We start from the raw sequence: 12,844 nt of genomic DNA on the forward strand, positions 1-12,844 counted from the left end.
TCTGCCCCTGATCGCATAAATGTCCCATATGCATTTTCATCGATTTCGAGTTATTGATGCAGTTTTGTTCAAAATCTTGTGCTCTTTCAAAAGAGCCTATAACATCCAGTACGTTGTTCTAGAAATCAGGAGAAAATCCTGTTTTTTTGCGAAAACTTAACACGTAACCTTATGTGTGGGACAAACTTCAAATGCGTTTCTCTCAGCTTGCTGTTTTTGCATATGGGACATTTATGCGAACATGGGCAGTGTTGTGATGTAAAACTACATAAATATTGATTGTTGAATTCTTTTGAAAGAAAGGCCATTGAAAAAATGAGTTGAACGCCTAAAATACAAATTAGGTTCAAAACATTGACTTTGATAGCCGGGGTGACTTTGTTAGGTTTGACAATTCTGCGAGGGAAAACAAAAAATTAAATAATTTACACGTTTTTTTTTTATCATGTCAGTGAAAACTGTGTAAACAGAATGTTGTAAAATACATAAACCTATTAAAAAATTGAATATTTAATAAATAAAAAAGAAAACAACAAAGCAAAAACGAAAGTTTCAGAAAAAATATTTTAATGATTTTTAAATTTTTATTGAAATTTGGGCTTTTTTGTTTTTATTTTTTACAAATGATAGTTTTTTATGTGATGTAATTTATGTGGGGGGAGGGGGGAGGGGACAAAAAAAATTAAAAAATTAAATAACAAGCCATAGTCTCAACATTTGAATGCAAAAAGTGTTTTAAAATGCATTTTACACTAGTTAAGTTGTTTTGCAATCATTAGTTAACAAAAAATTAATATTTGACGAAAACAAAAAATTAGAGAAAAAAACTTTTTGCGATACTAAACATCAAAAATTTTCAAAAATTCAAAAGATGTTTAAATCAACCCAAACATGCTAAAAATGATTTTAAACGCAGGGGAATGCATTTTAAATCAATTTCATCTGATTGCACTTAAATTTCCATTGAAATTTTGAAGTTTTTTGAAAAAATATTTTTTTGCCCCCTGATTTTTCGGGCCAACTTTAAAGGGGTGAAAAAAACTTTAAATAAAATTATTTAAAAAAAATATAATCCGGTTTCGAAAATTTAAAGAAATTATTTTACTTTTTATTTCTATTGCTTTTAATTCTACTTATCATAACATTTTCAAGTTCTTCAATTTTCCAATCTTTGAAAAAGTTTTGGTTTTTTTGTCTTTAGATTTTTTAGAGTTCCTAATTTTTTTGTGATCTTATATTTGATATTGTTATAGCTTTAAATTAAGGAATTCATTATTTTAGTTAAAAATTTAATTTTTTTTCTCGATATCGAAAATGCTCCAGCTGTCAATAAATTTTTCAGTCCCTTCAAACAGATTGCTATGATTTTTCATTCTATAATTTGATAACTCCCGCTCTCGACGGTCCCTTCAATATTGACAACGGGAGAGTCCACTGTATTTTGATTTTGGAATTCGGAAATTTAAAATTCGGAAATTTTGAATTTTTGCATCGCGAACTGAATTTATACTTTTGATGAATAAAAAAAGGGTAGTCTCTAGGGTAGTCTAAATATTTAGAACACCAATACAAAAGTTTAGATAGGAAATCTAAATCTAAACGGACTAAAAACGGAAGCGATTGAGCTAATAATAAGTTTGGCCATTTTTTTGTTGTTTTCGACTGAGATAATATAGGTCAGTTCCTTGGTGGATCCGGTCGTGATTTGAAATAGAAATTTTCGGCCTCCCGGGCAGACGGTAATAACAAAATTCATGCCATTTCAATAACAAATACTGTTAAAATAACAAAAAGTGTTATGGAATCTTCTTGAAAAATCCATTTTTGCATAAGGGTTTATTAACAGTTAATGTTATCATAACAAAATTTGTTATTGGTCTGATATTGGTTGAAAGCCAAAACAACTTTGGAATAACATTTTTTGCTATGGAAGAATACCTCCAACTGTTATTGGGATGATCGGATTAGTTGTTAAAATAACAAAAAATAATAACAAAGATTTGTTCGAAGAATAACTAGAATTGTTATTAGTTTGTTATAACAATAACAATCCAATAACAAAAAAAAAACATAACGACGAATAACAAATTTTGTTATAAATAACATAAAATGTTATTGGCCTAGTATTTTCAAATATCAAAAAATGTTATTCCAAACTTTTTTCCGTCTGCTCGGGCTAAATTTAAGAGTTTTATTTGGAAAGGTTCAAACATCCAGAAAATCCTATAGGAGCAATTCTCCCCGAATTCCGGAAATGGATTTCATTTTTTTTTATCCGGCTCAAATTTTTTGGGGCCTTCCCTATGACCAAAAAAAAACATTTTAGGTCATTGGTTCACCTATAAAAGTCTGTATACAATTTTGGCAGTTGTTTGAATTAAAAATGGTACCTACGTAAATTTTGAAGGAACTGGTACATGCGAAACTTCAGATGTTTAAATTACCTTTTCGACGTAACACCTTATAATGTGGCCCTCTTAAACCTTGCGGTTACGTCTACGGAACCACAGGCGTGTGTATCGTTCTTTTGCGACAAGACTCCGCCTCCCGGGTCTCCTAGGTGTGAAGGTATGGCACGGGGAGAGGGCGCCGAATACCTATATGTACACGTAGAATATTTTGCGTCCGTCTCGGGATTCGAACCGGCGACCTCTGGATTGTGGGTCCAGTGCGCGGTCCGTTTGATCCACACAGGCAGACGGTTGTTAAAATTAAACTACAATGATAGGCCATATACCGAAACGATGCAATTTATCAAATATCTGTAAAGTACTTTTTGATTTCAAATTGGAATTTACATTTTTTTAAATGTAGTAAAATATGTTTTTTTTTGCTAGAAAAACAGACAAATTTTTTCGCGAGCAAATTTGTTCACCTGTACTTCTCTATGTTTTAAAAGTTACGGGTTTTGTCCAAGGTTTTGTCACTAAATATCAAATTATTTCAAACAGCTCCAATAATGATGTTCGTATGAAAATCAAGCAAATTCTCTTTTCCTGATACCTTTGATTTTTAGATAAATTTTAGTAAATTTGTCAGCATTCCTCGACAAGCGTGTACGCACATGCGCAAACTGTCAAAATGCTTTGCAATCATAACAAACTCCAGCTGTCAGTTGAATGATGTAATTTTGTTTGTGTTTCACCCAGAATCAGACCAGAACGCAATAATTTTTCGAAAAAAAGATTTTTTATTTTTACCAATCTTCTCCAAACCAAAAATTAAACCGATAAAATGAGTGCAATTACCAGCGAGTATTTGAAGAATGAAACCATTGGTAAGAGTAATCTCAGCAACAAATAATAATAAATTTGTGGAGATGGTTGACAGCTTGAACTATTTGGCAAATTCACAAAACGATTTCTTCTAATGGACAACATCCTTCCAGCATCTCAACCGTGGCCCCAAAAAGCCTTCCTCTACCAACCGTACGAGGAGGAGCAGATCCTCCTCGCGGAAAACGCCAGCTGCCTCGGGGTCCGCACCTATCTAACCATGCTGGACCTGCCCTTCACCGTCGAACTGCGCGCCAACTCCGAGTTCATGTCCCCAGGCGGCAAGCGCACCAAACTGCCGGTGCTGCGCGTCGAAAACTACACGTACGCCGAGTTCGAACACATTCTGAGCTTCGTCGAGCTGAAGGGCCACTCGCTGACGGCGGAACTGGCGCCGGAGGAGAAGGACGACATGCGGGCGCACCTCTGCCTGGTGGAGCAGATTTTTACGAACGCGGAGCAGTATGTTAGCTGGGTTGATAAGGAGGTGCTGGAGAAGGTGACGCGGGCGCGGAATGGGTCGGTGTATCCGTTTCCGTTGAACTATATTCAGAACTGGCGTAAGCAGCTAGCCGTGAGGAGGCAGCTGGGAGTGGCGGAGTTTCTGAAGCTGACCCAGGAGGAGGTTACGGATCGGGTGGATAAGCTGTGCCAGTCGTTGAGCTATCGGCTGGACGATAAGCCGTACTTTTACGGGAAGAAGTGGGTTGGATGTCATATTTTGAATTTGTTTGATTTTAACGGATATTTTCGTTTTAGACCAACGGAACTGGATGCCCTGGTTTTTGGCCATTTGTTTAGCATTTTCACGATGACTTTGCCGAACAATGTGCTTGCCGTTACGATCAACAAGTACCGAAACTTGACGCAGTTTTGCAAGAACATTGAGGAGAAGTACTTCAAGCGCGTTTAATAATCTAATAGCATTTATAGCCAGGAAGTTTCGGAAGATTAAATCTGCCTTCAGCTGACTTCAAGTAGTTTTATTTCTGGACAAATTTAAAAGAGAAAAAAACGATAAATAGAGACATACCTTAGTAATTCTGCAGCTTCAGCCGCGGCACGATGTTCATGCTGGTCAGCTCCTGGAACAGCAGCTTGCACGCGTACGGCATCGAAATCTTGGACACGCTGGCCGACGAGCGGCAGTTGTGGCACCACGAGGAGTACGCCAGCCGGCCGCACACGTTGCAAACGTCCACGTCGAACGCGTCCGACGAGATCATGAGCCGCTCCATGATCAGCATCGAGGCGCCGTACGAAATCAGACAGTCGCGTTCCATCTCGCCCAGCCGGAGACCTCCCTCGCGGCTACGACCTTGCGTCGGTTGACGGGTGAGGACGGCGCGTGGACCTCGGGCACGGGCGTGCATCTTGTCCTGCACCATGTGCTTGAGCTTCTGGTAGTAGACGGGACCGGAGTAGATGTACGCCTCGAGCGGTTCGCCGGTGATTCCGGAGTAAAAGACGTCCTTGCCGAGGTAGTTGAATCCGTTCTTGAACAGTTCGTCCTGTAGATCTTGGCATTTGGAGCCGCCGAAAGCGGTTCCGTAGTGGAATTTGCCCTCGAGGACGCCAGCTTTGCTGCCGAGCAGTTCGAGCGTTTTGCCGACCGTCATACGGGACGGGAAGCCGTGCGGGTTCATGACCATGTCCGGCGACATGCCAAAATCGTTGAAGGGCAGATCTTCCTGCTCGACGATCAGTCCGGTGACGCCTTTTTGGCCGTGGCGCGAGCTGAACTTGTCGCCAATCTCCGGACGGCGAGTTTGACGCAGCAGGATCTTGACGAGGAACTCTTCGTCGTTGTTCGTCGAAACCATGACCTTTTCGATGTAGCTCGGTTCCGTGCCCTTGTACGTGATCGGGACGCCGCTGTACGCGATCGGCTGCTGGCCGGACTCTTTCTGCTCGATCGGGTTGATGGACTTGACGGCGGGCATTTCCTTGTTGACCATGGTCTGTTTGGACGAGACCTTCTCGCCAGGTGAGATGATTCCGTCCGTGTCGAGACACTCGTGCCGGAAGATGATCTTGTTGGTGAGCGAGTCCTTCATGGGACCCATGATGCGATCGAAGGTCTGATTGCTGTACCGTTTGATGGTGCACTTGCTGTTTTTGTACACCAGACAGCGTCCGTAGCCGCGATCGATCGAGGCCTTGTTCAGGATCAACGCGTCTTCAATATCGTACCCGGAGTAGCTCATAACGGCGACCGTGGCGTTCTGCCCGGCCGGAAGCTTGTCAAAGTTGGTCAACTCGATCGTCCGCGAGCGCACCATCGGCGTTTGCGGGTAGACAATGTTGTACATCAGCGTGTCGATCCGGTTCTTCTGGTTGTACCCGATAATTCCCATCGCTTGCTTGCCCATAGCGCACTGGTACGTGTTACGGGGACTCTGGTTGTGGTGCGGATACGGAACCAACCCAGCGCAAACTCCCAACAACGTGAACGGTTCAATCTCCAGGTGGGTCGTCTTCTCCGCATCAATATCAAGCTCCTGATACGCGATGAACGAATCATTCTCTTCGTTCACGTCCAGATATTCAATCAACCCGTCGTGCAAAAAGTCGTCAAACTTGCGCAAGCCCAACTTCAACTGCTCAATGTGCTCCTGCTTCACCAACGGTTGTCCGTTCTGAACGATTATGTACGGCCGGCACAATCTCCCCCCATCCGTGTGAATGTAAACGCAGCGTTGAGAAAACGACGTATGAATCGACACAAAAGACCCAATCAACCCCTTCCTACGCATCATCCGGAACACCTCCACCAGCCGCTTGTACATGATCGTCACCCCCAAAATGTTACCGTTGATGAACACCATAAACACCTTCGGATTGTTGATCGTCTCCCCTCCAAGCAAGCGAATATCCTCCACCCCAGAATTGTAAGCCAACCTGATCACAGGTTCCTCGTCCACCTCCGTCGTAATGTGCGTCATCAGCGCCAAATTCTTCACCAACCCGCAAGCCTCACCCTCGGGCGTATCCGACGGACACAGCATTCCCCACTGGCTCGGCTGCAGCGATCGCGGCCCCGACACCTTCCGCGTCTTCTCAAACTGCGAGTTCACCCGGGTCATCATCCCGAGCGCCGAAATGTAGCTCAACCGCGACAACACCTGTGTCACTCCCGCTCGCTCCATTTTAAACCGCTTGATCGTCCAATTCCCCGTCGAAATCGCCGTCTCCAACCCCGTCGAGATCAACGCCGCCCGCATGTGCTTCACAATGTCAAACTGGGCCGCCTTGATCTTCGGAATGTTCTTGTCGGCGATCATCTTCAGCTCCCAGTTAAAACGCTTGAACAGGTCCTCGAACATCAGCGACAGCAGCGAACCGGCCAGCTCGAGCCGCTTGTTGCCGTAGTAGTCGCGATCGTCCACCGCCGACCGGTCCAGCTCGGCGGCCATCACGCGCCGGATCATCAGCGCCACGTAGATCGCTTTGACCTGCGGGGGATAGTAATTTTTAGTCACAAACAACCAAGAATAAAATTTCTAAAAACAATACATTTCTTCAAAATTCAACAAGTTCTAAATTTATAAAATTTATAAAAATAATAAAAAAACAAAAACTAAGAATATTAACGAAAAATATTTTTTTTTATTACTAAGGTTTTTAAAATTTTCTTAATTTCCAAAAAAAATTGGGTTTTTTTTTATTTCTAAAATTAAAAAAACTCAATTCTAATAAAAACATTCTGAAATTTCTTTTAGTTAAAATTTAAAAAATAATTAAAAAAAAATATATTAAAAAAAAAATATTTTTTTTTAATTTCTAAAATTTCCAAAAATTCTATCACTTATTTTTTTTTAATTCCTAAAAATTCTAAAATCAGTATTTTTTCAGATTTAAAAATTTACGAAATTTGTTAAATTACTAAAATATGTAAAATTTATAAAATTTGTAAAATTTGTAAAATTTGTAAAATTTGTAAAATTTGTAAAATTTGTAAAATTTGTAAAATTTGTAAAATTTGTAAAATTTGTAAAATTTGTAAAATTTGTAAAATTTGTAAAATTTGTAAAATTTGTAAAATTTGTAAAATTTGTAAAATTTGTAAAATTTGTAAAATATGTAAAATTTGTAAAATTTGTAAAATTTGTAAAATTTGTAAAATTTGTAAAATTTGTAAAATTTGTAAAATTTGTACAATTTGTAAAAATTGTCACATTAGTAAAATTTCTAAAATTTGTAAAATTTGTAAAAATTGTAAAATTTGTCAAATTGTGAAATTTGTAAAATTTGTAAAATTTGTAAAATTTGTAAAATTTGTAAAATTTGTAAAATTTGTAAAATTTGTAAAAATTGTAAAAATTGTAAAATTTGTAAAATTTGTAAAATTTGTAAAATTTGTAAAATTTGAAAAATTTGAAAAATTTGTAAAATTTGTAAAATTTGTAAAATTTGTAAAATTTGTAAAATTTGTAGAATTTGTAAAATTTGTAAAATTTGTAAAATTTGTAAAATTTGTAAAATTTGTAAAATTTTTAAAATTTGTAAAATTTGTAAAATTTGAAGAATTTGAAAAATTTGAAAAATTTTAAAAATTTGTAAAATTTGAAAAATTTGTAAAATTTGTAAAATTTGTAAAGTTTGTAAAATTTAAAAAATTTGTAAAATTTGTGAAATTTATGAAATTTGTAAAATTTATACAATTTGTAAAATTTGTAAAAAAGTGTAAAATTTGTAAAACTTGTAAAATTTGTAAAAAAAATAATATTTGTTAAACTTGTAAAATTTATAAAATTTGTAAAACTTGTAGAATTTGTAAAATTCGTAAAAAAAATAAAATTTGTCAAACAGGTAAAATTTTAAAATCTGTAACATTTTAAGAAAATTTACAGAGTTAAAAAAAACCAGAAAATTTTTATTTTTATTTTTGGTACAGTTTTCTAAATTTTAATCCTTTTTTATTTTAAAAATTTGAAATCTGTATCAAATTTTAAAAAAAACCTCGAAAATTAAAAAAAAAGTGCAAGAAAATAATTTTAGACAGTTTTTTTTGCAATCATTACTGCCGTTCTACGCATAATTGTCCCATGTCATTTTTGGTCGATTTTGACTTTTTTATCATTTTTAGGTTTAGTTCGACGTTTACTTTTCGAAAAACACATAAAATCTAGTACTTAATTCGGAAACTCATTGAAAACAACACCAAGTCTGTTTGTCCCATCGTTGTACTTCTACGCATAATTGTCCCACCAAGTATTTTCTATCACGAATTTATCAGTTTTACGACGTATTGTGTCTGGTTTACCTATTGTATAGCAAGAGGATTACAAATAAGAGTGATAAACTGCTAACTGGGATGATTAGGGACTTATGGGGTGAATAGGGACTCACGGGACAATTATGCGTAGAAACACAAAAAACGGACGAAAAATTTCAATCGCGTTTTTCTCAGTTGCACTTTTTTGAACATGGGACAAGTATGCGTAGAACGGCAGATTAGTTTTTAAAATATTTAAGCACCGAACAAAAAACATATTTTGCGATACATTTAAATTCACAAAACTTCAAAATATTTTGAATCGGGCAAAAAAACATGCATAATGTGATTATAAACGGAGAAAACTGCATTTTAAGTAGTTTTCAGTTGTTTAGACTTCTATTCTCATTAGATTTTGATGTTCTTTGAAAAGCAATGTTTTGCCCCCTGATTTTTCGGGCCGATTTTGAAGAAGGGGGCCCTTTTTTATTTGTTTTTGTATTTTTTTTTTCTTTTGCATTTCAAAGAATTAGATTTAAAAAAGAAAGTAATTCTTAATATTTTTAAATTTTTGATTTCCTTCAAGGTTTTTAATATATTTTTATTTTTTTATTTCTTTTTTTTTTTTTGAGCTTTTTTATAAATATAAAAAATGCTTTTACAAATTTCGATTATAATTTCTAGACACACGACCGAGAATTCTTGATAATGAAACTTCGATTGTAATTTCTCGATATCGTAATTTGTCAAAGGTAGATCGTTTTCTTACTATTGAGAAATCTTGAAATAATTACCATGAACTTCTATTCAACAACCAAGACCTCACCTGAAAGTTAAAGTTGTTAACCGGGACGTGCGCCAAAATCGTCGTCGCCAGCAAATCCCGCGCCTCATCCGCCGTCGTTTTGTACTTCGTGGCCGCCGTCGTGAACCGCTTCGCAATCAACTTCGATCCCATGTACTCCAACGCACGCTGCTGGGTGTAAACCTTGTGGTTCGCCGCCTCCAACAGCGACGGCGCCAGCCGCTTCTGCGTCTCCGTATCGATCCCCACCAGCTGCATAATCTCCTGATCCGACGCAATGCCCATCGCCTTAAAAATGATCGCCACCGGAATCTCCTCCGTCATCGAGTTGTGCTTCAGGTAGTACTTGCCATGCTTTGACAGCAGAATCGTCCGCGACTTCTTCTCGTGCGTCGAACTCGTCACCTGGCACTGGATCACGTTGTTGTAATCCTCCGTCAGCATCTTGTTCCAGGAAACCTGCTCCTGAATCAAAATCACCTTCTCCGTCCCACGAATCACAAAGTAACCGCCCGGATCCAGCGGACACTCGTTCACCTTCGACAGCTCGTACTCGGACTTCCCACTGAGCACACAATTCGACGACCGCAGCATAATCGGCATCCGCCCAATCAACAACCCATTCCGCACTACCCGCTGCGTGCCCCGCGTGTACTCAATGTCCACCGTGATCGGCGCCGCGTACGTCATGTCCCGCAGCCGGCACTCGTGCGGCGTCGTCGACTTGGTATTGTTAAAGCCCTCCTCCACGTCCGGCATCCCGATGGCCACGTTCAGATACTTCAGGTAAAAGCACGGATCGGCATCGCTCTTGACCTCGTCGTTCGCCCGCACAATGTTCTTGATGTCCACGTTGATGAAGTAGTTGAACGAATCGATGTGCTGCTTGACCAGACCCTTGATCTGCAGGAACGCCGGCACCAGCTTCCATTTGTCCTCCAGCGTTTTCTGCACCTTTTTCAAGTTTTTGCTGCCCGCATCCCAGTCCTTCTCGTTGAGACCCATTTTCGGAAAATTGTATCTTGCCACAACCAGCAATTAAAGAGCTTTCATTTCCTGTAACTTTTACACACTTTAAATTGCTAATTTTATCAGAAAATCAATTTAACTTTACGACGAAAATGAGAACCATGCGGCTCGCGTACGCACCGACTTTTGTTTTGATCGCATGCGATACAGTTTGACAGCTTGCTCGCGCATGCGAGTGCACGTTTGACGGGAAATGCTGACGAAATGGGTAAAATTGAGGGGGTCACAGATGGTGACCGAACAGACGGTTTGCTTGATTTGGAATGATCCTTTAATAAGGGCAAACTAAAGCTAACACAACCAAAACACAACACAACGAAAAAATTTTTTTTTCTTGATTCGATTATCCGAAGTGAAATTTTGCCAAGGCCTTCGGATAATCTAAGCTGGACTGTACATATGCTTTGATGGAAAAATCAAATAATTTGGATTTGCTTATTTAAATGCGACTGAAAATTACAATAAATAAAAAAAATGTAATTGTTGTGATTGTTTATTTGTGACGAGAGCCTGTTAGTTTACAACTCCAGACTTTTTTTTGATTAGGTCCTATAAACATATGAAAGACAAAAGCTTATAGGACCTTTTAAAAAAAAAACTCTAGAACTTTTTATCAGGTTATTTGAATATGCAAATTCAAATCTTGACTTTTTTTTGATAAGGTCCTATAAACAAAAGTAAACATTGAGTGTATCCCGCTTACTCCGATGGACTTTGACATAAGGTGTGAAAGGGATACACTCAATGTTTACATTTGTTTATAGGACCTTATCAAAAAAAAGTCAAGAAATATTCTAGATCTCGAACAATAAAAAAATAAAAATAATAATTCAAAAATTGTTAAATTCAAAACTTTGGAAATTTAGAAAATTAAGCATACGACAATAAAAAAAATCATTTTAAAAATAAGAATTGAAAATTTCTGAAATAAAAAAATTGCAGGACATTTTTTTAAATAATTCTAATGCCAAATTAAGAAATGTAATTAATTTTAATATTTTAAAATCTAGATCATCACCAAAATTTTACTCCGAATAATCGAATCATTAAATTTTATATTTGTCTCATTATTTGGGTCTGAAAACCTTAAATATGACTACAAATACAAATAAAACGACATTTTATAATAGATTTTTTTTTCAAATTATAAACATTTTTTAATTTAGGTGATTTTAATATTTCAATTTAAGAATTTGAGAATTTAAGAATTTAATAATTTAAGAATTTAAGAAGCTAAGAAATTAAGAATTTAAGAATTCAAGAATTTAAGAATTTAAGAATTTAAGAATTTAAGAATTTAAGAATTTAAGAATTTAAGAATTTAAGAATTTAAGAATTTAAGAATTTAAGAATTTAAGAATTTAAGAATTTAAGAATTTAAGAATTTAAGAATTTAAGAATTTAAGAATTTAAGAATTTAAGAATTTAAGAATTTAAGAAATTAAGAATTTAAGAATTTAAGAATTTGAGAAATTGAGAATTTAAGAATTTAAGAATTTAAGAATTTAAGAATTTAAGGATTTAAGAATTTAAGAATTTAAGAATTTAAGAATTTAACGGTACACATCAACCATAGCTTTTGCACCCAGATTTCTGTTACAGACATTTTAGTATCTTCAATACTACGGGAACTATCAATATAATTTTTTATTCATCCCCTAAATTACTATCTTCGTAGTTATTTAAAACAAAGTTTGACTATTTTTACAATCAGATTCTTGCAGGATTGGGTCCGTAAGTTTGACAATTTTGGAATAAGAAGATAACAACTTCCTTGGTTGCTGTGCACCCTTAAGAATTTAAGAATTTAAGAATTTAAGAATTTAAGAATTTAAGAATAAAAGAATTTAAGAATTTAAGAATTTAAGAATTTAAGAATTTAAGAATTTAAGAATTTAAGAATTAAAGAATAAAAGAATTAAAGAATTTAAGAATGTACAAATTTAAGAATTTAAGAATTAAAGAATTAAAGATTGTAAGAATGTAAGAATTTAAGAATTTAAGAATTTAAGAATTTAAGAATTCCAGAATTTAAGAATTCCAGAATTTAAGAATTCCAAAATTTAAGAATTTAAGAATTTAAGAATTTAAAGATTTTAGGAATTTAAGAATTTAAGAATTTAAGAATTTAATAATTTAAGAATTGTTTTTTATTCCTAAATTATATTTTTTTTCCATTTTATATTTCTTACATAATTAAATTTAAAAAATAACTTTGTTTTTGTAATTTCGTATTTTGAGAAAAATAAAATTATTGAATTTTTATTGCTCATTTTTTTGTTCAATGTACAATAATAAGTGTGTTAGACATTAAAATTTTCTAATCTTTCTATGTTTTATATCTTAAATGAAAAGTGAAGAAAATATTCCCAGCTGACTGAAAAATATTTTCATAAACACACTATTTACAAATCAAAAATGACAAAGAAACAAATGCTGAATATCTTGCGCTTGTAAATTTAATCTTTCTTTTAAAAACGAGTTTTTTTAATCTCGTTTTTCGATTTTTTTAAGGTA

General features: G+C 35.7%; 2 protein-coding genes across 3 annotated transcripts; one reads left to right on the forward strand and one right to left on the reverse strand.

The window, feature by feature from the left end:
* Positions 1 to 3,140: 3,140 nt before the first annotated feature.
* Positions 3,141 to 4,246, forward strand: LOC120421990 (metaxin-2-like). The gene is made up of 3 exons (XM_039585304.2): positions 3,141 to 3,277; positions 3,389 to 3,977; positions 4,035 to 4,246. Exons 1-3 carry the CDS (start codon positions 3,235 to 3,237, stop codon positions 4,186 to 4,188), a joined length of 786 nt encoding a protein of 261 aa, XP_039441238.1. The 5' UTR covers positions 3,141 to 3,234; the 3' UTR covers positions 4,189 to 4,246.
* On the reverse strand, positions 4,244 to 10,463 carry LOC120421989 (DNA-directed RNA polymerase III subunit RPC2-like). 2 transcript variants are annotated; one of them, XM_052708347.1, is made up of 3 exons: positions 10,413 to 10,463; positions 9,320 to 10,360; positions 4,244 to 6,730 (listed from the first exon to the last, which is right to left on the reverse strand). In XM_052708347.1, the coding sequence occupies exons 2-3, from the start codon at positions 10,301 to 10,303 to the stop codon at positions 4,310 to 4,312; spliced, it is 3,405 nt and encodes a 1,134-aa protein (XP_052564307.1). In that variant the 5' UTR covers positions 10,304 to 10,360; positions 10,413 to 10,463; the 3' UTR covers positions 4,244 to 4,309. The 2 variants fall into 2 exon arrangements, with proteins under 2 accessions (XP_052564307.1, XP_052564308.1); XM_052708348.1 differs by having other exon boundaries at positions 9,320 to 10,354; positions 10,413 to 10,446.
* Positions 10,464 to 12,844: the final 2,381 nt, after the last annotated feature.

The sequence above is a fragment of the Culex pipiens genome, chromosome 2 (assembly GCF_016801865.2).
Source record: "Culex pipiens pallens isolate TS chromosome 2, TS_CPP_V2, whole genome shotgun sequence".
Classification (NCBI taxonomy): Eukaryota; Metazoa; Arthropoda; class Insecta; order Diptera; family Culicidae; genus Culex; species Culex pipiens.

Coding starts and splice junctions, on each gene's coding strand:
- LOC120421990 (XM_039585304.2), top strand. CDS start 3,235: ATGAGTGCAATTACCAGCGAGTATTTGAAGAATGAAACCATTG. Junction 3,278..3,388: donor TTTGAAGAATGAAACCATTG/GTAAGAGTAATC, acceptor ACATCCTTCCAG/CATCTCAACCGTGGCCCCAA. Junction 3,978..4,034: donor CCGTACTTTTACGGGAAGAA/GTGGGTTGGATG, acceptor TTTTCGTTTTAG/ACCAACGGAACTGGATGCCC.
- LOC120421989 (XM_052708347.1), bottom strand. CDS start 10,303: ATGGGTCTCAACGAGAAGGACTGGGATGCGGGCAGCAAAAACTTGAAA. Junction 6,731..9,319: donor TTAACAACTTTAACTTTCAG/GTGAGGTCTTGG, acceptor TATCCCCCGCAG/GTCAAAGCGATCTACGTGGC.